This window comes from Pseudonaja textilis, chromosome 1 (assembly GCF_049901715.1).
Source record: "Pseudonaja textilis isolate UNSWEBS1 chromosome 1, rPseTex1.2, whole genome shotgun sequence".
NCBI classification, from domain to species: domain Eukaryota; kingdom Metazoa; phylum Chordata; class Lepidosauria; order Squamata; family Elapidae; genus Pseudonaja; species Pseudonaja textilis.
This window is the reverse complement of record NC_141990.1, coordinates 270,262,395-270,288,324: the sequence shown is the minus strand read 5'-3', so window position 1 is coordinate 270,288,324 and position 25,930 is coordinate 270,262,395. Positions and strand designations below refer to the sequence as shown.

General features: G+C 38.1%; 1 protein-coding gene across 1 annotated transcript in view; it reads right to left on the bottom strand.

The window, feature by feature from the left end:
• Nucleotides 1-19,571, bottom strand: part of LOC113438568 (cytosolic phospholipase A2 epsilon-like) — a 40,463-nt gene extending 20,892 nt beyond the window's left edge. The window contains exons 1-8 of the mRNA XM_026703984.2: nt 19,479-19,571; nt 16,359-16,436; nt 13,302-13,377; nt 9,040-9,176; nt 6,420-6,551; nt 5,134-5,174; nt 3,984-4,026; nt 461-518 (exon numbers count right to left, since the gene is read on the bottom strand). Coding sequence (XP_026559769.2) covers nt 461-518; nt 3,984-4,026; nt 5,134-5,174; nt 6,420-6,551; nt 9,040-9,176; nt 13,302-13,377; nt 16,359-16,436; nt 19,479-19,562 — 649 coding nt within the window. The 5' untranslated portion in view covers nt 19,563-19,571. The remainder of the gene's footprint in view (nt 1-460; nt 519-3,983; nt 4,027-5,133; nt 5,175-6,419; nt 6,552-9,039; nt 9,177-13,301; nt 13,378-16,358; nt 16,437-19,478) is intronic.
• Between the last annotated feature and the right edge of the window lie 6,359 nt (nt 19,572-25,930).

The following is a 25,930-nucleotide window of genomic DNA, read 5'->3' as shown; positions in this document are numbered from 1 at the left end:
TTGAAAGATAATAAATACTCTAAATGATCAATAATTTTCTTTAGTGTGAGCAGACAGCAGTTTGCCTAGTCAATGATGGGGGGATGGTATGAGGGAAAAAGTACAGAAAAGAAGGGTAGACTAATAAGCTAGGTTCCCACCACTTTACCAATTCACTGACAAACCACCTAATTTCCCTCACTTTGGTCATGGACAATCTGGGTGACCTCATGAAAATTATTCTTCCTCACTATTAGTAACTCCATCTCTAATGAAATAATACTTTGACCTGATTGGCTAACAGCCATAATCAATATGCCAAGTAATAATGAGATCGCTGGAGTTATGTGAAGAGACCTCATGAATCATGGACAATTTCCTGAGTTCTTTGTTTGATTTTTTTTTTTTTTTTGCTCTGTTGTTTAGCACAGTAATGAAAACATTTCAGTTATGACTATGCAATAATTTTATATAAACTCACGAGATTTATGTCGCTTGCTTTGATCCACCTCAGCTTCCAGTGTACAAATTTCACGACACTGTAATAAACAGAAGTAATAAACAAAAGCAACATAAATGATCACTTCTAGATTTAAAACTGTCTTGTGAGATAACTTTGAACAGTACCAGTACACCTGTACAAAACTTAACAGCTAAAGAAAAAAATAATAATTGAGTTTTGGCTATGAGAACAATAGGAAACTTCTATTGGTTTCTTTGCTGATTCCTTACACTGATTTTCTTTGTCACCCTTCAAATAAAAGTTGTTTTTGCTTTCAATAAGAGGGTAAAGAATATAGGTAGGTAGGCCATTAGCAACAAGGAGCTGCTGTCATGATTCAAATGCTTTATATTAAAATAAATGCTTCTAGACTGAAATTATGGATTGCCAATAGTTTCATATGAGTGTATCATCCACCAGAACCATCAAATCCCACATCACAACCACAAAGGGTTTTAGTGGAAAAATATATGATCAAAACTAAAAGAGAAAAGAAAGTTCCCAGGGTGGGATATAGAGTAAACAAAAAGAAAAAAAGAATTGAACCCACAGGAACACATGATCATCATCATCATCATCAAACCAATTTCCTTCCCTGAAAAACATAAAAATAAAACCAGGAAACTGCTATGCTGATCATATGGGAACTCCAGTGGAATAATTAAAATTTGATTCTCTGAGATGTAAACTAACTGCCAAAAAAAGCCAAAAGACCGAACATAGATAGTAGATAATTAAAATGGGCTATTAAATGATTTGAAACAAATGAAACATATGGGGTTCACAATACTGCTTTGGATGTTGCTTCTTCAGACACTGCAGGGAAAAAAAGAAGAGGAGAGGAAATATGAGCCAGATGAACTGGAAAAGAACCTGGTTGCAATCTTAGATGTAAAATAATGGCCAAGATAATCCAGACAGGATAATCTACTTAAACATGTCTCAACCCTGGCAGCCTTATGATGTGTGGATTTCACTGATCTATGTTAAGAAAGGAAGAAGTCTCATTGCCATTGCTGAAGATACTGTATATCTATTCTTTAATAATAATAAAAAAGCTGGTGATATCATTTAATTACTGGAGGATAGCAGATTGGGAATACACTTCTTTTGCTTGAACAGGTAGGGTAAAATAAGGGAAAGGACAGATGGGAAAATAGTTGTATTTAATTTAGTGGGACATATAAAACTTCCATTCTAAACATATGATTTGAACTAGGGGTGGGATTCAAATTTTTCAACAATCAGTTCTGTGGGTGTGGCTTAGTTGGTGGACATGGCTTGGTGGTCATGTTATTGGCTGGGTGTGGCCAACTCAATATCACTCACATCGAGGCACACATCTCCTTGCCTGGGCTCTCATGACTGTGGGGATGCTGCAACAGTCGTAAGTGTGAAAAATGGGCATAAGTCACTTTTTTCAGTGCCATTGTAACTTTGAATGGTTATTTCACACAAGTAAAGTACCAGCAAAGGAGGGGGGAAAATTCCAGAGAAGTTCCTGAGACAGGAAGTCTCGTCCTGCCAAAAATGTAATAAGGGTTAACAGAGAGGCAGTTTCTGTAAGCAACACCAGAATGTTTCCTTCTTGCCTTCCTTACAGGATTAGGCCAATAATTTCTTCTAACAACTAGTTCTCTGAACTGCTTAGAATGTTAATAACCGGTTCTAGCAAATAGGTGTGAACTGGTAGAAACCGACCCCTGCATGCCATAGTTGGCCAAGGAGATTCTTAGCAGGTGCTAGTTTAACCATGGCAGAAGACAGAAAGGAACAGCTAACTTAGTGGTAGCATTAAAAAAAATTATCAAACCTCTGCTGATCCTAGTTTCCCTGTCAATAAGTTGTGAAAAGTATATGGGAGAAATTGGAGTCACCATATCAAGCACAATAAGTGTGCTGATAACCTCTGGAGAGAAAATGGAACAATAGGTCAACAGATCAACCTTTTCTTTCTCTTTAAATATCAGGCCATATCATAAGATAATCTAGAATGTGACCTGTTCATGAATCAAGAGGGATTAAGGAGAATACTATCCAAAGCTAAAATAGAAAAAAAAAAACCACATCCAAATATATAAACACTAGGATATTTAAAATCTCTCCAAGTCAGAACAGGGAACTCTTGAATAAGAACCCAAAAGGTAAATCTTCAGAAATCTGTTTTTCTGTGATCAAATAAGAGGAAAAGAATTGTGAGATAGATGGGCAGTTAAAAAAAACAATTGAAAAAAAAATAGAGGAAGATTGCTTGACTAAGTCTTCAGACGTCACAATTTATACTAGGTGAGTGATAAATTAATCGAGCTAGACAATTTAAAAGAAGCATTTAGTAAGTGATCTGGGATTCAAAATTAAAAGGTTGCTTTTTGTTAGAATAAACAAAACAAAACTAACAAAAGCTTTTTGTTAGAATAAACAATTTAACAATATTTGTTAATAACAAAGAATAAATATAAATTTGAAAGGTAATCTAATAATTGACAAAATAATTACTGTTATCATTTCCAATCTCAAACTAGATTAGAGAGTATCAAAAGAAATTTCCTTTCCTGACCAATAAGAGTATGAAATCCATTGGATCCACTGTAGGAAAACTCATACAGTATTGTTAATATGGAGGGGTATTTTAGTAATTTAGTACAGGGGTCCTCAACCCCTGGTCCATGGACTGACACTGGTCCATGGCATGCCAGCAACCAGGCCATGCAAACAAACAAAGCCTCATCCATGGGATGCAGGCAGCTGCAAAACCACAGCTCCTCCAGTTCCCCAGAAAAACCTTTCTCCAGGGAACCAGTCCCTGTTGCCCAAAAAGTTGTGGGCTGCTGGTTTAGTAGTCAACTGAGGTAAAGAAATGATCTATTCTAGTTAGGCCAGAATGTTCTGAGGATCTTGACAAGAGTCGATTCTTGAAGCCTCTTTGAAAGCAAAAAAAAATGTGTTCTCTTTATTCAAAGTGGGAAATGTTTTAAACGATCCACAGAAAATATGTCTCTGGATCTGGCAGTGTCTTTCCTACTTGCTATTTAAGTTCTTCTCAATGTCTTTTAAAACATACAAAGATGGGTATCACACAGAGACAATTAATGGCTGGCTTCTAATTCCGTGACTCTTTCCCCCAATGGTAAAGGAAGAGCAAAAATAATCTTTTACCCTGGAAATCTTTTGCAAAGTTGGGGAAAATAGGAGAGATATCTTAAACCAGCATATTTCAATTTAGAGGTGATCTTCCTTTTAGATGAACATAGTATGTGTTTTACAATCCTTATTAAAAAATCCAGTTCTTATGTTGAGCTTCAACAAGGATTAAACTATATGGCCAAATATATCTGGAAATTCAATCATCGTTAAAGTGCATTGCTTCAGAATCAAGTATCAGAATACTCCCAGCAAAAATGTGAGTTGCGTACTCATACCTCGCATTCACTTAGATCACAGCAGTATTATCAACAGTGATAAACTGCAATAAGTGTCATGAAAAACAGAATTCAAAATTTACCACTAGAACTCCATTTGTAATTAGTGTTTCCGGAGGACCACACCTAGAAAACAAATGTAAAGAAATAATTCCAATATTCCTGCAATTATTGTTTCCTTTTCATCCAAATAGAGACTGAAAATACATGTTTAGAATATGATCCATATATTGAGATTTTAAAATTCCTATAGTTGCCCTGAATTGTTAATGAGTTATTGTGGTTTGTCATTGTTCCATCTAGTAATATAAAAAACAAAGACCGCTTGTACTAGTGCTTCTTCTGATTCAGAGTTCTGATATTTAGTTTAGCCCTTATGAAGAGATAAAATTTGAATTCAGGCTGATGTAATTATGTATGCATTACTCATATGCTTCCTTATATCAATATAGTATTTATACAGGACTTTGCGTAGGAAGTTATGTAGCACCTTTACAAATGGAATTTCTTGCTGATGGTTTCTAACTAATTATAGTTTCCATACCTTAAACAGACAGTAAATTGAAGGATAAGTACTGCTGCCATTCCTTATCTGTCTCTTTCCCCTCCTGTGCAGTATGGTACAGAGATTATTAAAATAACAATTACACCCTTCTTGTAAGTCATCTGTTAAAACTATTACATTGCTTTTCAAGGAATGTATCTGTTTTCACACCATGAAATACATCTGTCTCTTTCTCAGTAGATATCATGTAAAGCAATTATCTCTCTGTATGTGGGTCTTTTAAATATACAAATGATCAAACTGTCTTTGACCAACATTATCTATAACCCTTATGTAACCCAATGGCCCTTGCTTGTGGCTAATTTGAGACCAAGTGAGCTCTATTTCATGTAACTCACTAGCTTTATTAAAACAATTGTTTGGATCCTCTTCAGATGTTACTGTTTATTGAGTGAGTTTTTCTGCCACAAGGTTTATATTGTCCTGCTTTTCTATGCTACTAGAACAGTGTGAGGTAGATTTAACAGTTATACATTGTTTTTTTCTTATTGTTTAGTAAAAAAACAATATATAAGCAGGACTATATCCCTGATTGCATTTTATTAATATTTAGTGAAAAACAGTTCCCAAACAGACCTGCTTATTTATTTCTACTGAAAATTGAAATTCTTGTATCTACTGACAGTGTGCCAGAGTAATATAGAAAATAAAGAATGGAAAATGCTTACGCAGGTTCCACTATAAATTCAACTTCCAGCTCTTCTTGTGTCTGCCAGAAAGAAAATAGTAAAATTGAATTTGAATTAGAATCTTTCCTTTAACATCATTTTTAAGCACATTAAAAATTGGTCGATGACATATTGAAAAATAATGTAAGCATAAAAGCTGGAAATTTGTCAGCAAACAATTCACTTTTCTATCAAACACAGCTATGTTTTCATCAATAATAAGCAAATATATGGAAGATTTTATTTATTCATGTATTGTGCTCTCCTAATTACAATTTTTCTTACATTTTGGCAAGAAACAGGATTTCTAAAATAGATGGAATATAAGTACCAAATATTTCAATGGCACCAGTTTGCTTAGTTCTTAAAGTTAAAATACAATCTGGAAATTATAGCATGCAGTTAGGTAGAAATATTAGGTAACATCAGACACAGACAATTATTGACTGTTTCCAAGTTAACAGAAAACAAAATTGGAACTTTTTCATTATTATATTTTTAATTTATTTTACCATATGTTTAAGTAGAAATCATGAGTTCTTCACTTTGAACTAATGTGAAACTTACTCAATATCTTCTATAGATAGTCTCAAACAAAGCAATTCTCCACCCAACCTTCCCTTTCTATGCTGGCCCTCATAAAAGAGCAAGATGGGCAGTGAATATATTTAATAATAAATAAAATAAATAAAGAAAATGTAATTGAATAATCAACTAGAAATTAAAATAAGGCTGCACTGCAAAGTGTAGACAAAAGTGAACTCTATTAAAAAGTCAACATTTTTTAAAGAAAATCAGATAGTATTAATGTGGAATATGTGACAAATATGACAGATTTGAAAAATGTTATAGATAAAATCTAGATCAAAAATCAAAACAGAAATGCAGGTTACTTGCCCTCACTTTTTCTGGTGCTCAACATGAGCCAAATTCTGAGGGCTTTTTTTCACAAGATGCATGAAATCTTCCTAATAATAATAATTTATTAAATTTACATGCCACCCAACTCACAATGAGTTATTATTTATTAGCAGCATTTTTGCAGGTATAACTGATGAATCAATTATTGAGAAAGATCTCATTTCTTTTATGATTCAGAAAAGTTATGGAAGCCCAGTAACTAAATTTTGTTACAGTTACAGTCATGGTAGCCAATCAGTCAGTCAAGAAAAAAAACCTATCTAGCTACCGATGACTAAGTGGATTCTATTCAGTGTGGTGGATTACAAACTGTTTAGAGATTAACACATATAGTATACTTGTTCTTACAGTGTAATATTTCTCACCTCTGGATCACATTTAAAAGTCATGAGAACTTTCTCATTATCAGGAAGACGAGCTACATCGAAATTGATAGTGAAAAGGTGATCATCTTCAGTAACAGCATCTGAGTCATACACAAAGAACTCTAGCACATTCTGCGAAGAATAAGAAATATATTATATTGCAGGCATTATCTGTATCTATAAAGCAGACCTTAGGGCAGATGTGGCTGAAATACAGATACTGTATTTCCTTCAGCATATATGCTTGACATTTCTGCTTTATTGCCATTTTACAATAAAGTATACAAATAGCAGCCACCATGAGGCAGATGCTTCTGTGGGAGGCAGGCATCGGATCTGTATAGTGGCCCAAGTCAAAATGGAGGGCAGTGTCAAATGATTGGGTTACCATAACCTTTATGGCATGACTCCTGCTGGAAGAAGTCAGAAATCCTGATTTTGAAACTGGAATAGATAAATGTGACTTGATACTGTGGAGTTCTCTGAGATACTGTGGAGTTCTCTGAGTTTGGTTTCTTGAAGACATTTCATTACCCAACTAGGTAAAAATTTCAATGTTATTAGAAGGGAGTGGGGTTTGTTCTCTGTTTATATACAGTAGCTTTCCCTGTATTATTGGGATCCCCTCCAACCATGGCAGGCCAAACATCTGCAAGCAAACAACCAAGTTCAGAGAGCACAAAGACCACATTTCAATCCTGAGCAGGGGTGGGATTCTACCAGTTTGTACCTATTCGCTAGAACCGGTTGTTAACATTCTAAGAAGTTCAGAGAACCGGTTGTTAGAAGAAATTACTGGTCTAATCCTGTAAGGAAGGCAGAAAGGAAACATTCTGGTGTTGCTTACAGAAACTGCCTCTCTGTTGACCCTTATTACATTCTTGGCAGGACTAGACTTCCTGTCTCAGGAACTTCTCTGGAGTTTTCCCCCCCTCCTTTGCTGGTACTTTGCTTGTGTGGAGTGACCGTCCAAAGTTACAGTGGCACTGAAAAAAGTGACTTATGACCATTTTTCACACTTACAACTGTTGCAGCATCCCCACAGTCATGAGAGGCCAGGCAAGGAGATTCGTGCCTCGATGTGAGTGATATTGAGTTGGTCATGCCCAGCCAATAACATGACCACCAAACCACACCCACCAACTAAGCCATGCCCACAAAACCGGTTGTTAAAAAATTTGAATCCCACCCCTGACCCTGAGCTACCTACATTCTATTTATTGGCACTTTAAGACATCTCCATGGTGGACTAGGAATGAGTTGGAGGCAACAGAATGTGGACATGTCCTCTAAAAGGCATCTTAATGCCATATTTAGTGGGATATGAGGATGAGCTTTCAATCTTCTCAAGCATAAACATTCTCAGTTCCATCAGTCTTCATTACATGGTTCAGATTTTAATCCCCTGATCATCCTAGTTGTCTTTACCTAAGTCTGTTCTGGGTTTGTATGATATCTTTCTTAAGTGCAGTGTATAAAATGAATGAACTAAGCAGTTTCCCAGTTTTGGAAGATTTATTTCTAAAAACTGCTGGACCATTTCTAGAGAGGACCTATCTGCATCTTCTGTAAGAAAGATGAAATATACTCCTTCTTTGATATTTAGTGCACAGCACAGAATGCTTTGTAATCTTTTGTTTATAGTAGCAAGCACAAAGAATAGTCTTCTGGCATTCATTAAATGTATATCTACCCAACTCCATTCTTATTCTGGAATACAAACTGGAATACATTAGTTATGAAATCATCTTTCATAAGTAAGAATCTATGTCATCAAATAGATCAGGAGAATACAGATTTTAGTGAGTAAAACTCATGCCATCATATATGTTCACCATTTGCTTCCAATTTTTTTGATGTTTATTGTTGCAGACTGCGATTATCAGATTTTATTTATTCTCTTCCTTGAAGTGCTGTTGGTATATTTAAAATGTTCAAATGTAGAAGTTGGAAGTTATTGTGTGATATTGACATAAACACTGATACACTTCAGTGGTTTTCAAAATGTATTACTAAGTAGGGTTATGCATGATTTAAAAATGAATTGGAAGAGGTTTTTCAGAATTCATATGATCATGTGTGAGACGTATTCCTACCATTCATTAAATCTTGCCAATCTTTCTTCAAGCTTCCACATGAACATGAATCAAAATTGTGGTTGCTTTAGGAGTTGATTGTTTAGAATTAATGCAACCTTAAAGCAGCTGCAATTTTTTAGGCACTGAAAAAGGGTTATTTTAATAAAACAGGCAGGTGTTTCATTAGTTACAAGCAACCTTTCATGTTGTTTGTTTAATTCTAGAGATATAGTACTTAACTTTTTCCTAATTTGAGAAGTAAAGATGAGAAATATTGTACCAATACTAGACACAAGTTAAGAAGTGTGTATAAATTCCTACTCAGAGTCTAGATAGCAAAGGCCATCATAGCCTCCCTCAGTTATCTTTTTCTTTTAAAAAAAATAATAATAACACAAACAAGCATTATGGTGAAAAGCAAACAGAACCCTACCCAAAACCTACAAATATCAAGACATCAAACAATGCATACAAATTTGGATAAAATGGAATATATTTTGGAAGCTGTTCAGCAGCGGCTAAAAGAGATAAAAGGTTTTCACCTTGACTTGTCTTTGAATTCTATAGTAAAAGGTTTCATTCCAAACAGGGTTCTTGCAATTATTTACAGTTTTAGTCTTCAGCTTCTCAGTTGTTGCAGTCGGTAGGCAAAGGGTCACATAACAATCAGAGTTGCTTACTGTATAAGAGGAAAAAAAAGATAATGTTGCCAGTTTCTAAGCCAGCTTCCAATCATATTCAAGGCAGCATAAATAAAAAAAAATGGCTGTCATACAAGAGTGTATCATTATATCACTGAGTCTGCCCTAAGCTCTTAAGTAATAATCATAAAGCATTTATCCTGAGACACCTTAAAACATAAAGTATGCTAATAAATCAACGCGTTCTGCAACTCTTATATCACATCTTTTGACCTATCATGATATCTATTATTGATATCTATTATTATCTTTTATCACCCAGTTATTTAAAGGGAAGTGTCAAAGGGAAGTTTCCCCACCTGTTTTTAAATAACCTGCTTTTGGAGTTTCCATCGCTTATCAAGGGGGATTTAATGAAGTGGAAACCCTCAATCTTTTCTTTTTAAAAAATACAGATTGTGTACAATATACTATGTATGCAGTTTCCTGAAAATTATAGTTCTTGTAAGTTCACATCCTGTATCCATTCCTGTCTACTTGTATGGTGCATTCATGTATCATAAGCATGCACTCCTAATCACATGTTTCAATATGATGAAACATGCAGTGCGATATCACAGTAAAATTCTACCATTTTTTGCTTGCATTGAGACATCACAATGCCAAGTACAAAGGAATGGAATTATCACTCTGACATCTCAATGCATGTTTCATCACATGCCCTTCGCCCCCGACAGATGTTTATACATATTGATAGAGATTGCATGAATAATAGAAGAAATAGCTATAATATATGTATGGCAGCATCAGAATTATACAGTATTTGATAATTATATATGTAATTGGCAGGTGTATTTGGATGTATTAAGGGTCATATGTTTTTTTAATAGCTGTAATAGTAGTAATAAGGGGGGAAATATGTATGTTTTACCAATGAAGCATAATTCATGAAGAAGCTTAACAACAATTACAGATAGTCCTCAACTTACATGAGTTCATTTAGTGACCATTCAAAGTTACAGTGGCACTGAAAAATGTGACTTATGACCGTTTTTCACAGTTGTGACCTTTGCAGCATCCCCAGGGTCACGTGATCAAAAATTCAGATGCTTGGCAACTGGTTCATACTTATGACCATTGCTGTGTCCCAAGGTCCTATGATCACCTTTTGTGACCATTTCACAAGCGAAGTCAATGGGAAAGCCAGATTCACTTAACAACTAGATTACTAACAGGGATTCACTTAACAACTGTGGCAAGAAAGGCTGTAAAATGAGGCAAAACTCACTTAAAAAACATCTCACTTAACAACAGGAATTAGGGCTCAGTTGTGGTCATAAGTGAAGGACTACCTGTATGTGTACAATTCAGTAGTCTAACACTCAGTACATCTGTCTTTGCTCTCAAGGAGTATAGGGAGGAACAAGCCCTAGGGTGGTAAAGGGATGGTACTAGACAAATCCGCTTATCCTGCAAATCTGCAATTACATGAGCAAGTTTTGGCACCCTGATCAAATTCTATGTTTCTGCACATTCCTAAAAAGAGAAGCTGACATCACTTATACATACTGTAAATCTTTCTGCAAATTTCAATGCATCCTTACTAGTTATGTACAGCACAAAAATACTGAATATGGCAGGTTCATAAATTAGGACATCTTTCCTGTTGATTGTGTTACTTCTTTAAAAAAAAATTGGAAAGTTGTTAATAAGGCCCAAAATTAAATCATTGGTGAACAATCTCTGGTTACTCTGTTGTATAAGAAAAAAGAGCTCACTCATCATTTGAAAATTAAGTAATTCACTCTTACAGGAGAGTGGAGAAGGCTATTAAAAATCTTTAGCATTTCTAAGGAACAATTCCACTCGTTAATAACATTGTTCCTTAACATTGTTCAGAAACAAAAAAACAAAAATTATATGACAGGATTAAGATCAAGGCAAGTTTTGGAGGACCAAGTCAAATCTCTGGGAGAAAACTTGTTAGGTCTGTAAAACAGAACCAGCAGGTCATGAATAATCATCTGCTGAAAATTTTAGCTGTCCATGGAATAGTTATCCACAAGTACAGCTTTACCTATACAATGTCATCTCCATGGGATAGTTGTCAGGATAAAATCCTTTCTCTGGTCTCATCATAAAAGTCATCATTTAAAGAAGCAGTTCCCAACCTTTGTGGCTTGGCGTTCTAGCAGAGCGGGGGAGAGTTGAACTGGGCTGCGTGAATGGTGGCTGGCATGCACACATAACTCGACTTTTGAAAGTTGAGGTGCATTCGCGTGTGCACCCATGCTGGCCCACCATTCATGCAGCCCAGTTGCAAAAAAGCCATGGCTCAGTAGTGGGCCAGGGACCCTGGGATTAGGGACTATACAGCCCAGTACAGGGGGGGGGGGAACCCTGGACTATACAGCCCAGTACAGGGGGGGAAATCTTGAGAAGCTTGAAATATTTTGAAGCAAAGTACTTCGGAATGACCAATTAAATTATTAAATTACAGAACATATATTGTGGGGAAAAGAATGACATATTTGAAAAAAATAACCTCTTGATAAACATCCAGCACAGGGTGGCTCTATTATGCTTTGTGGTTATCATTGACAAAGAAAATATTGCACCAGGGAAAAGAAGAAGAAGAAAAATGGATTCAATATATAAATATATCCTATTGGCTAATATCCCACATTCAGTTAAGAAATTGAAGTAAAAAAAGAAATTGGATATTTTATCAAGACAACCTCAAAAACATGCCTCTAAATCAAATTTTTAGAGGAAAGAAAGTTAAACTTCACATTACCCAGGCTTAAATATTATTGAAAATCTATAGGGAGATTTCAAACATGCAAAGAAATCTAAAAAGATTTCTGACCTGGAAGAGTTCTTCAAAGAAAACATTCCAAGAACAAGAATAGATCAGTGGTGGGAATTAGCAGGTTCTGACCAGTTCTGGAGAACTGGAAGCGGAAATTTTGAGTAGTTCAGAGAATCGGCAAATACCACCTCTGACTGGAGAGTTTACAGTATCCTTCCCCTGCCACGCCCACCAAGCCACGCCCACCAAGCCACGCCCACAGAACCAGTAGTAAAAAAATTTGAATCCTACCACTGGAATAGAGCTGTAGTGATCATATGAAACATGTTAACACCCGAGAAAGGAGGTGTTAAAAAGACTGACTGAAAAGGTTTCCCAATTGCACCTGGTTTTTTACTTTGAATTGCAAACAATTCCACATCACACCCACATCCAAAGACACACACAAATAACTATTCAAAATGATGATGCATTTCACTTTTACTGTGTAAAATTGCGTCAGTTTCTGCTTGCTTAGGAGATTAATTGAAACATACATTTCATTGATTTCTTGATATATGAATATTGCACATCACTGCTCGTTTCTACATGCATTGTTCAATAATCTAATGCAAACTACTTACTGTATTTCAAAAACATTTGAACTGTATTGCTCTCAGGGTCTTCTCATTGACATGTTAGTAAGAAGTGATAGAAACTGAAGGCTAAAACATCTGAAAGCTATCTGCTTTCCTATCTCTATGTCAGAGAGATGAACCCATCAACAAAATCCCTAGGCTGTAGTTACTATACAGGCTGTAATTATTATACAGCCCAGCAGAAATAGCTGATAATCTGGAATGATAAGAGCTGCAGTCAAAAACAAACCTGAGGACCAGTATATTAACAAAGAAATTGATTTCCTGTGTTTCCTAAAGAGAGATTGTCCACACATTAAAAATAAACGTCAATCAATTTTATGCGAAAAAGAAGTTGAATGATGTGACTCCTCAAATATCTTATGCCTTAGCATAGTCAGTCTATTTGTGATTTCAAGAACCAACATACTTTCTTACATTTTTTTCTGCTTTACATCTTTTCATGACCTTTGTTGGGTTATTCTCAATCATAGAATCATAGGGGACCTCAAGATTAGTCTTCTTATACAGATTACAAATATTCCTTTCATCCAACTTCAGAATTTGCTAATCATTAAGTCATAAAGGCTACTGGAACATAGATGCAATTCCTTATGAAATAAATTAATCAAGAATGAAATTCTGAAGTTGCTTTTAATCTACAAATGTCTAAATAACAGTGGCTAACACATACTAATAAAATCTGAAACTGTAATAATACAAAGATAACTCACGGACATCAGCCTGGCGGAGATTCCTTAGTCGTATTACACGAACGGTAAGCAAGTTGCAAGGAAATGTTTTCATTTGCTGAAAAACAACATAAGAGTAGAAAACTGTGATATTTTATTATTTTGCTCTGTCTTTTGTTCTTCTTTACTGTGATCTCTTATTTATATCATTTTGGATTAGCCTTGTTAGTCTTTTAATCAGACTGGATCAGATTATTATGTAAGCCACATGGAGTCATTTGATTATGATGGGATAAAACATTGATAGATGAATAAAGAGGCCATACATTTGGTTTGCTTGTATTTCCAAAGACATGCTTTTTTAGTTGCAAATGAAAGCAGTTTTGAATACAGTATGAAGCTGACTGTCATTGCCTGTTTAATTATGAAAAAATTAAATATATCTGGTCAGATTGCTATCACTGATGAGGATTCAAGTTTCAATTTTCATAAATAGAATTACTTGAGATTGTAAAATAAATCTAGGGGATGGAAATCATTTTGCCATTTCCTAAGAAAAAGACAGAAGACAGGATTAATAAAAATCCTTTTTCAATTACAAGAGTGTAGGCATTGCCCAAAGCTTTGATTTATACAATTATCCAAATCTAAAGCAAACCAGACAGAAATAGATTTGGTATTTGGCATATTTTTCCCATCTTTCTTTTTGAGAAATGTTGTCTAGTGTTTCATCTTCCAAAATTGACTTTCTTTTCAGCAGCACTCATCATAATACTTTGGAGGAAGGGCAGTTGTTGAAAAATGACAATTAATTTCTCTCTCTCCTAAAGTGAGCACTTTAGCACAGCTTTATCAATCTTATTACCATGGAGCAACCCTTTAAATTAGTGTTTCTCAATCTTGTTGGCTTGAAAATGTGTGGACTTCAACTCCCAGAATTCCCCAGCCAGCATAGCAATGTGCAAAGTAACAAAACATTTTTTTGTCCAATCATGATCTCTCATGGAACCCCAGCTGAGAAAGGTTGGGAGAAGTGGATGTAATTGAGTTGCTGCCTATTGCATGTCTAATAGGTATTTGGTTGCCATCTCAGCTAATAGGACCAGATGATTTCCATGAGTTTGCCTACTTTTGTTAAATCTATTAATCATACAACACCTTATGCAGAATGAGGAGATATATTATTATCTTTCCCAATCAAATGCAGCTCAAGTATGGAAGTAATGACTGAATTCCTCATGTGACATCGTACAGAACTGTATACAAGTATTTCTTATCAACTTTGATTTTTTTAAGAAAAATATTGCTCATATTTATTCATATCGAACAAATGTTATGTTTGGCATTCATCATTTCCTCTAATCAGGTCATTTGGTCAGAATAGTTGTTACGATAACAGGTCACTTACACCCACTTCTCCCAACCTTTCCTTCCTGTGGGTAGAATTTTTGGTATGTAGAAGTCAGTGGGTAACTTCCTATGCACTTAATTGTTATGTACCATTGATATCGTAAATGGATAAAAATACTGTGTGATTTTCATTTGGCTATCCTCATAATAAACCTTAAATGTAAATCGCTGTCATACTATCAAATACATATGAGAAACTGAAGGAGAGAATTAGTGACTCTTTTTTTAGCCTTGCCTGTATTTGGCACAAACCTACCAACTTCATGACCTCATCATTATTTCCTTGCTGCTAAAAGAAACAAATAGTGCTAATGAAGAGAAAAAAGCTTGAATCCAATAAACTCAAATTTATACAGCCAATAAGGCATTCTTTTGAAAGAGGTCAACATTTCATGAACTCTGATTTTCCCCTGCTTTGGCTATCATGCCATGGCGTATCTCCATTCCTCAGCTAAAGAACTGGCAAGCAGCATTGACTGCCAGACTGTTTCACTGGCTGATACCGGATACCTTCACATCTAAAACATCACTTCGACCGGGCCTAGCTAGCTCATAGAACCAAAAAATGGAATAAATGCATAATTTAATCCATCTATTTTTTAAGTCCTTCCTTAGATATCGTAAAGATACGTTGTCTAGCTTGTTTTTTGAATGAACCACAAATGGGTGAGTTAGCACTATTCTGAATCCAATCAAAATGCAATTGGTTTAGTAATGTGTCAACCCAGCCATTGAAGTGGTAACATCCGTTACAGAGTATGAGTTGTGTATGGTAAAGAAGTGGCAAAATTATAACAGTAATTAATATCTAGAGCAGTTACATAAAAATTAGCTAAATAACTTGTATTTATTTCATTACAACTGTTGGAGATGAGGTTACCATGATCAGTCTGCTCAAATAGTTCTTTTGTCAGTTTTTATTCTTTTTAGTGATTACTTACCGTATTTTTTGGTCTATAATAATAATAACCTCTATTGCCATTCTCCCACCCCCCCCGAAAAAAGTGGGTGGAAATATCTGTGCATCTTATAGAGAGAATGTTGCCAAAGCCCCGCCCACCCCCCGGCCCCCACCCTTCGGCCTCTGCCTCCAGCAATTTGCCTCCTTGCAGCAAACAGCAAACAGCCTGGTCAGCTTCAGCACAGCCTAATTTAGCACAAGCAGCTGATTGGTGGTTGGATTGGCTTCCCAGAATACCAACAATCAGCTGTTCCAGGCTGTGGGGATAACTGCTGTCCATCGCCGTCGCCTCCACCTATCGCCATGTTCAGCAGCAATAGGCAGCGGCGATCCCCGTCACCTGAAATGGGCTGAAAACAGGACATGCGGAAGCTGAAAATGGAGCATGCGGAGATCGAAAACGGGACGTGCAGAGGCAGATAGGTGGTGGCAGCAATGGGCGGCGACAGCGGCAATGGGTAATGACGATCCCCACAGTCTGGAACAGCTGATAGGCGGTATTCCAGGAGGCCGATCCAATCAGTTGCTCATGCTAAATCAGGCTGTGCTGAAGCTGACCAGGCTGTTTGCTGTTTGCTGCAAGGAGGCATATTGCTGGGAGACAGAGGCAGATTTTTTTCCCCTTGTTTTCCTCCCCAAAAGCTAGGTGTGTCTTATAGTTTGGAGCATCTTATAGTCCAAAAAAATATGATAATTCACCTTTTTCTAAAATTAAATGTTCATAGTACCTTGCATTGAGAATCACAGTGTATTTCATCATGTTGGAGTTCGGCACTTGTGACAGGAGATGCATTTATAGAATTGTCCTGGAAGGGAAAAAGAGTGTGTATATGAATATGTTAAATAACACACACACACGCACACACACACACACAGGTAAGTTGGGATTTTTTTTAATGTAGTACATACACCAGGGGTGTCAAACCTGCATCATCATGGTGGCATCATGTGATTTATCACTTTTTCCCCCTTCGCTAAACCAGGTGTGGGTGTGGCCAGCATGTGACACATCTGGTCTGTGGGCCAAGAGTTTGACACCCCTGTAGTACACAATGCATCAAATAAAAACTATTTTAGTAGATATTGAAATTCTGAAATACAATACTGGGGTAGGTGGTAGGTGGTGAAATGCAAACTTTGCTTTTTATGTACCTGTGCATGAAGGTGTGGAACTTGCATTGTGACATAAAGATGCACATTTGGCATCATCATAGTTAGAAACAGATACTTTGAGTGAACAGTTGATGCTAGTTTCATCTAGTGGTTAAGGCACCAGGCTAGAAGCCAAGAGGCCATAAGTTCTAGTCTCACGTTAGACAAGAAAGCCGACTGGGTGACTCTGGGCTTTCTCTCAGTCCAATTTACCTCACAGGATTGTTGTGGAAATAGGAGCAGGAAGGAGTATTGTGTATGTTTGTTGCCTTGAGTTATTTATATAAATAATAAAGACAGTAAATGAATAAATAAAATATAAGAATTAAAATCAGCACTTTAAAAAATTTCAAAAGGACAATTATCCTTGAATGAAAAAGTTGACAACACATATAAAATTAATCTTGCATTTTGTAAAATGTGATCTTTAAAAATTAAAATAGTCAAATCCAATAGCTTTCAGTGGAACCTATTTCTAGATACGTCTGTATACAGTTGTCACTTAGGTCAGGGATAAGCTATGAAATGTTGCTGAATTCTAACTGCATCTTATACCACAACAGTAAGGAATGGTGGGAATTGAAATCCAACAAAATTCAGTGTTGACAACTAGAATGTAGAACATAGAATAATAGGGTTGGAAAGGATCTTGGAGTCTTTTAATCCAACTCTGTGCTCAAAGAGGAGACCCTATACCATTCCACACAAATGTTTGTCTTATCTCTTCTTGAAAACCTCCAATGTTGGAGCACTCACAAGTTCTGAAGGCAAGCCATACCACTAATTAATTGTTCTCACTGTCAGGAAATTTCTCCTTAATTCTAGGTTGGATCTCTCTTTGATAACCTTCCACCCATTACTTCTTATCCTGTCCTCAGGTGCTTTGGAAAATAGGTTAACTCCCTCTTTTCTGTGGCAGTCCCTCAAGTCTGAAGTCCCTCAAGATAGAAGACTGCTATTCTGTCATCCCTACTTCTTTTCTTTCTTAGACTAGCCATACCTAGCAATCATTCCTTGTATGGTTTTAGCCTCCCGAATCGTTATTATCACCATTGCTTATCTCTGCACTCTTTTTAAAGCCTCGGCATTTTTTTGTATCATGGTACCCAGAACTGGATGTAGTACTCCAGGTGTGCTCTTACCAGTCAGTGGTGGTATGCTACCAGTTCGGGGGAGATCTAGTAGCTCTGAGGATCAGCTAAGAATCGGTTCGCTCCAACGATCAGCTGTTTTGGCCCACCCGCCTGCCCAAACTCTAGGCTGTGCTTTATACTTTGTTCTCCAAGCTCAGCTGATTGGCGCAGCACAGTGGATTGCCATGCATCAGTTATGTAACACACAGGGATTGCTGGAAAAGCTCATTAGCAAATACTCTGCGCGTGCACAAAGTGCGCATTTGGTGCACACACGTGTTTGGTACACACACACGTGTTTGCCGCATGCGTGCGCAAAGCATGTGCTCACCGAAGTGGTAGGAAAATCTTTTGAAACCAACCACTGTTACCAGTTCAGTATAAAGTGCTTCTATTACTTCACATGACCTTGATCTGATCCCTCAGTTGATGCAGCCTAGGAATGAATTGTTTTTTTGGCAGCTGGTTGTCCAGTAGGACACCTAGATCCCTCTCAGTCACTACTTTTGAGCCAGGTACTACCGATTTTATACTTGTGCATTTAATCAGCAACTAGCCTATTTGCTTAAGTAGTTAATGGGCCAGGTTAGTGTGTCATGCGAAAAGTTATATCCAGGCTGTGGTTAGGATAGAACAGAACAATGGAGTTGGAGGGGACCTCAGAGGTCTTCTAGTCCAACCCCCTGCTCAAACAGGAATCTCTATACCATTCCAGACCATTGCAGACAAGTGGATGTCCAATCTCTTCTTAAAAGCCTCCTGTGATGGAGCACCCACAATCTCTGAAGGGAACCCATTCTACTGGTTAAAGAAAATCAGTTTAACACAAATAATTCATTGGAACTGAATTCTTGGAGTGAAATTAACCAGTCCCAGTCAGTCGTGATGTGTGAGAGATGGTTCCTTGCATCAAAAGAGCTTCTCTAGGAATTGCATCTTTGAAATTTTTAGTGTCCCAACTGGATTGTTTTAAAGAGAATTTTGGGTCTCCAATAATTGGGTCTCCAATAATTTTAACCATAGTAACATTGACCTTGAACAGATCTGAGCAAATTTTTGTATATGGTGAAGAAGTTAAAAATGAAATAACAGTTTCCCAGCCGCTTCTGTGTTCATTGAGTTTCCTTTGAAGCTGGCTGCTCCCCATTTCACCAGGGCATATTTATTCATCTTACAGGGATTAATTCAAAGATGCCAGAAGACTGCATCCTTCCACTGTGTGAGCACAGCCTCCAAATCTAGGCAAACTTCCAGCAGGGTTTCTTGCCAGATTGTGAGTTCCCAAATTGATGATCTGGTATGCAACTTATTTTTCATACAAACCTGTCACTATGACTATACTGGCTGTAGGAATACAGTAGAGAATATGTGAAAGAAAGAAATCAGTATCCTTTGCCAGTTTAGTTATCAGGGGGGGAAAGGTGTCTACTTTACTTAGCCCTTCGGCAGAAAATAAATACACATTTATTTTCTAACGTCTTTTCCTTTCAATACCCCAAAATCTCAGCACAAATAAATAACAAAAATACAGATTACTCTTTCCCAGAAGAAAGAGTTGCTTACCTGAGAGAGTGGTCCTGCTATGGTCTCACTCAGTGCAGGTGTTGCTTTAAAAGTCAACTTAATTGGTTGGTGCTGCTGATACATTATTACTGTTATGCCGGCAGCAATCACTCTGAAGGTACAGTACCTTAAAACTAAACATTAGGCCCGCCCATTTGGATTGCAGAAGAGAAATAGGGATCCCAGCCCATTTTCTCCTACTTCAGTAGACGGGGAAAACCTGCTAAATAATAGCTCGTTGCCTTGAGGAAGGAGGTTGTGAAAGAGAATTCTGTCTGTTTCTTTCTCCCTTTTCTGTATTATGGAGAAATATATGTAGGTACTTTGGAAGGATCCTTATGCACTAAATAAACCCCCACCACATGTTGCATTGATGCTTTTGTGATTAGATTTGTGGAAATCAAATTTATGAATAACTCCTCGACTTCCCTATGTGTGTTTAGTTTTTTCTCTCCTCTGTATTTGTAGCCCACCCTAAATTTACCTCCGTGATTGAAGAGATGCTTGTAGCACAAAATATATAATGAGTTTCAAGTGTAATTTAAGATAAATCGTTTCTCTAGTAAATCTCAATGGAAAAAAAAAATAGGGTTGCTCCCAAACCATCTCACGAAATGGAACCTACTTGCTTGGGAGGACATTCTATCATGCTTCCTCATTTGCACTTGAAAGTGGAAATTAAAGCCATGCTAGATAAGAATAAGAACACTACTATTAAAAAATAATGGTGAAACCAGAACGTATCCTATGCAAGTTCTAAAAAGCAAAATAAAATAGTTGTCAAACTTATTGACTTTGTTGCATTTACCTTTATGTAAATGCTTTCTGTTTGGTTTTTAATGTTATGTATTCATTCTGTTTGAATCACAGAATCCTTCCATTCCCCACTGTCCCATCAGAGCTGAAGAAGCTTCTTGGATGAGAAGCGAAACATCTTCAAAAGAAAAAACAAGAAAGTCCAGTTGCCTCCTGAAAAAGCACCTTTGGGATTATGACCAATTGCTTAGCAACTGTTTGAAGTTACTACAGACTGTCCATATGCTACTTATGACCTGGTTTTGAGGCTACAGCCGCTGCAGCATCCCTGCAGTCATTTACTCTTATGAGTGAATAATGCTCTAAGCCCCTCTCTGCCTTCCTTCCCATCCCACCTCACCAAATCTCTGCAAGCCTTGGACCTCCTCTCCAGAGTTTTCCACAGCACTGCTCAGACTGTGTTAGGGAAGCAGAATGGATCACTTCGTATTCCAACACTCCAGAAGATAGGCTTAAGATACAGAAGGATCTTGACAGATTTGAACATTGGGTGCTATGTAACAAAATGAAATTCAATGGTGAAAAAAGTAAGGTTTTATATTTAGGCAAGGAAAATCAAATGCACAGGTACCATGTAGTACCTTGGTCAATAGTGGTGACTGTGAGAGGTATCTTGGAGTTCTAGTGAACAGCCATTTAAATATGAGCCAGCCGTGTGCTGCAGCTGCCCAAAAAGCCAACACAGTTCTAGGCTGCATAAACAGAGGGATAGAATCAAGATCACGCGAAGTGTTAATACCACTTTATCATGCCTTGGTAAGGCCACACTTGGAATACTGCATCCAGTTTTGGTTGCCACGATGTAAAAAAGATGTTGATACTCTAGAAAGAGTGCAGAGAAGAGCAACAAAGATGATTAGGTGACTGGAGACTAAAACGTATAAAGAACGGTTGCTGGAACTGGGTATGTCTAGTCTGATGAAAAAAAAGAACTAGGGGGTGACATGATAGCAATGTTCCAATTTCTCAGAGGCTGTCACAAAGAAGAGGAAATCAAGCTATTCTCCAAACTACCTGCGGGCAGGACAAGAAGCAATGGGTGGAAACTAATTAAGGAGAGAAGCAAGTCAGAACTAAGGAGAAATTTCCTGACAGTTAGAGCAATTAACCAGTGGAACAACTTGCCTCCAGAAGTTGTATATGCTGCAACAGTGGAAGTTTTTTAAAAGAGGTTCGATAACCATTTGTCTGAAGTGGAACAGGGTTTCCTGCCTAAGCAGGGGGTTGGACTAGAAGACCTCCAAGGTCCCTTCCAACTATTCTCTATTCTGAGGCACATGGCCATATCACAGAAGCAGCTGCCATTTCAGTGTGGCCAAAAGGAAGTGTGATTGTGCTGAAATGGTGGTTATGTGACTCAGGGAAACTGAAGGTCAGAGTAACATGCCCTCCTTCCCCAATGTGAGGTCAGGAGCTCCAGAGACCTTTAAAGTCTGTGTGTGATGGATAATGGGGGAGTAGGTAGGAGGCCCAAGCTCTTCAGGGACAGTGCAGGGAGAGAAGGTATGTGGGGAACAAATCCAAGGCTTGTGGAGAGCCTGAGGGATGGGAAACAGAGAACAGAGCGTTTCGGTGGTAGGGGATGCCTTGGGAAGTCCAAGGCAGGCAGACCTGGACCTCTACTAAGCCTTTCAGGACCCTTCCACCCCTGAGGCCTCCTGTTGTGGTTTGTTGGCAGCCGGTGTGGACAGCAGAGGTTTTGGACATTGAGGACAAAAGGGAACCAGTCCAGGAGTCTGGAAAGGACTTGGACAAGGGTCCTGTATCCGATGTAGGGATGGGGCCAGGACTATCTGAGTGTAGGGTGCTGCCTCCAGAGCTTTTGGAGTCTGGCAGCAGCAAAGCAGAGGACCCCTGGGAGCCTGTTCCCAGTGTGCGTGTGCACAGAGCTGCTAGAAGGCAAGAGCAGCTGAGGAAGAAGGCAACTCGGGAGTAAGGCTGGGAGGTGATTGCCCCTCCCATAAGGGATAAAAGTCAGTCCTCAATGATGAAGAGCTTTGCAGGAAGCACAGTCCTTCGTGAAGCTCTGTACTCTGGTAGGCTTTTTTTCTAGGTTTTGGGGTTGGCTTATGTTAGCCTTAATTGGACTTCTGTTTCTTGGCAGTATTCAATAGTGCTGAAAAGCATGCTCTTATCTGGAGGAACTGTGTATAATGAGTTTTGGCTGGGAATGCAAGTAATTCCCAGTGTCACATTAAAAGCTTTTACTTTTAAATTCAGTTTGTGCTTTATTAAATTTGACGAAGCCTGGGTCAGAATACCTCCCATGCTCTCTTTAATGAGCCACAGGGTTACTTAATGACTGGATCAGGGAGACCAGGAGGTGGAGTCTGGTAATGGGCATTCTCCATTGAAGATTATCTGTAGTATGCCAGCTGCAAAATAATAAACTATTAAATGATATTAACTGTTGAAGTCATCTAACAGCTGATCTGGGATAATGAAATAAACTGCACGAAAGATACATGATAGAAAGATAAGTCATCTCTAAACAAACCTGCTGATCTACCTAGGTTATCTTCCATTTGGTCACACACAAAAGCAGAAAGACATGAGATGAACTGTGAAAAAAGGGAAATGCAGGTCTTTGCAGAACAAAGGGTAAAGCCTGTTTTCATGACTAAAACTTTGTCACTGCCCGGATGAAAAACAGGTTTGATGATATGAGTAATTTTTAAATGCTTCTTCATAGCCTCCATGGAAAAGCCATGGCATAAATCAGAGGTCTCCAACCTTGACAACTTTAAGACTTGTGGACTTCAACTCCCAGAATTCTCCAGCCAGCCTGGCTGGAGAATTCTGGGAGTTGAAGTCCACAAGTCTTAAAGTTGCCAAGGTTGGAGACCTCTGGCGTAAATTGTTTCTCGGTGTTGGCAACATGTGAATTCCTTAACAAACAAACAAAAAATAGTAATAACATTATGGTAGTGTCTTCAAGGGAGGGTCAAAATAGGCAAGATGGTAAACACAGCATTGCAAACCAATCTCTGCCTTTTTCTCCTTTTGACAATGTCATTCATATCTGCAAATTGGGGGACCTTGGACTGAGGCATGTGCCTAAAATATTGCCTGTTTTATAGCTTCCCAGTGGGTTGTATTGATGGCCTCAAAGGGAATATTAGGGGGTAAAAACATGTCAGGAACTATAGTAGTAGTAATGGCTATGTTCCATCACCCAAGTTAGAAGTAATATGAGAGGTCCTTGGTGCTCTCTGAGCTTGTTTGTTTTCTTGCAGATCTTCCATTACCCAAACTAGGTAAGTGCTAGTCCTGGACTAGGACTAGCACTGATGATGTTACGTGGTTTGGGTAATAAAATGTCTGCAAAAAAACAAACAAGCCCAGAGAGCACCAAGGACCCTTCATTTCAACTTTGAGCCACAAATATTCTCCTTCATTGGCAGAAGTAATATGCCTATGGATAACAGATCCTGTGGACAATTTTCCTCCAGCCCTATACGTATGTTTCAGTGGTGGGATTCAATTTATTTTACTACCAGTTCTGTGGGCATGGCTTGGTGGGTGTCGCAGGGGAAGGATACTGTAAACCAGGGGTTACCAACCTTTTGGACCTCAGGGACTACCAAACTCATAATTTTAAATCCCGTGGATCCTAGGAAGATCCCCCAAAAAGTCTGCAGGAAAATTCCCCACCATATTTTCGTACCGATCGATCGTTCTTTATTTGGGATTGCAGGATACTGTCTCCAGCTCCGTTTGCAGGGAGAGAGAGAGAGAGAGAGAGAGACTGAGAGTGAGACTTTTGGCTTCATGCAAGGAAAGCAGCAGTAACAGCAGAAGTCTTTCTTTCTCTCCTCCAAACACCGCCAGAAATGAGTCTTTGTGAGACTTGTCAAACTGGCACAGCTTCTTGGAGCAGGATGCCTTGCAGGGTCCCAAAGACTCATTTCTGGTGGAGTTTGGGGGAGGGAAAGAAAGACTTTTGTTGCTTTCCTTGCGTGCAGCCAAAAGCAGAAGAAGAAAGAAGCGGAAAGAAGCAGCCCGGTGGCCAGGCCAGGTGTGAGGGGTGAGTGGGGCAAGTTCCCCCCTCCGCCCTTTCCCCCTTCCCCTCATTACCTTGTGTTGTTTGCAATGCAAGCTACGCAAGCCTTGTGTTCCCACTGGCCATGTGGGCAGCACAGTCTTGTGTTCCTGCACAGCCTGGATTAATTTCTTTGTGGGTGCTTTGTGGGGTGACATTTCTCTGCGGACCACCAAAATTTTCTCACAGACCACCAGTGGTCCCCAGCCCACTGGTTGGCGACCACTGCTGTAAGCTCTCCAGTCAGAGGTAGTATTTGCTGGTTCTCCGAACTACTCAAAATTTCCGCTACCGGTTCTCCAGAACTGGTCAGAACCTGCTGAATACCACCTCTGATATGTTTCCTAAAAGCCTTGACTGACCGTTCTGCAAAACAATGTATTGGATTTGATAAGACTGGTTTTTTTAACAGGATTACCATATTTGTACTCACAAACAATGATTTGTGTTTCCTTCCTGTCATCTTTGGTGTCACATATAATTCTCCAACTTTATATTGCAACACTGGACTAAATTGTGAAAGATTGAAATGACTGCACCCACGTGAAAACAATTTATTAAAGGGAGAGGTCTGAGATACTAGACAAGATTCAAAACACGTAAATTAATTACCACTTACAGTGTTTCCCATTTTAACCAGAAGTATTTTACAAACTAAAACTTTTTTAAAAATGACCTGTGTTTAGTCAGAGTAATTGGAGCTCCCTCAACTTTTATAGACTGTAGCAGAAATTAATAAATACACAAAAGTAACAGCGCATGATGTATTTTAATTATATCCTGCTTATTAAAGCAAATTGCTATGAAATTACCTGAGCTGTACAAACATAACATCTCAAAATTATCCACCCTATTTTCAGTCCAGAAAGCAGGGGGTGGTGTTTTGAAAGTAAGAAAAAAAGAACAGAAACCAAATGGTGACTTTTCCCCTTGAAAACGTAACAGTTTAGTTATGTCGCCTGATATGGCTTCTCCCTATATTACCCTTCCCCACCCAATCCCCAAACAAATATTGAAAATGTTGTTTTCCTTGGAAATGTGTTGATGGTCTAGCACACTTAATCAAACTGACTTTGGAGGTAATCTAATATCATTGAAGGGCAATGTTAACAAAAACTATTTTTCAGAAAAAAAATCAAAAAATCCAAATAAGCCCCAAATCTATGCCACCCCACTACAGGATTTTCCCTTGTATCTTTTATCTAATTCTCACAATTTAAATTCAATTGACATTTCCAGAATGATGCTTTCCCAGCCTGAATCTGTTCTTCTTTCATAATATCTTAATTATCCATCCCAATATTTCAGATTAAATGAGGTTGCTTTTCTTCTTTGTCAAGAACTGGCGGTTCTTGCTCTTCTTGCCATGCAAGTTTTCAAGTTTATTTTTACACTGATATAAAATAGGTATATTCAGGGTGGGATTCAAAATTTTTAACAACTGGTTCTGTGAGTATGGCTTAGGTGGTGGGCATGGCTTGGTGGTCATGTGACTGGGTGGACATGGCTTGGTGGTCATGTTATTGGCTGGGTGTGGCCAACTCAATATCACTCACATCGAGGCACGCATCTCCTCGCCTGGCCTCTCTTGATT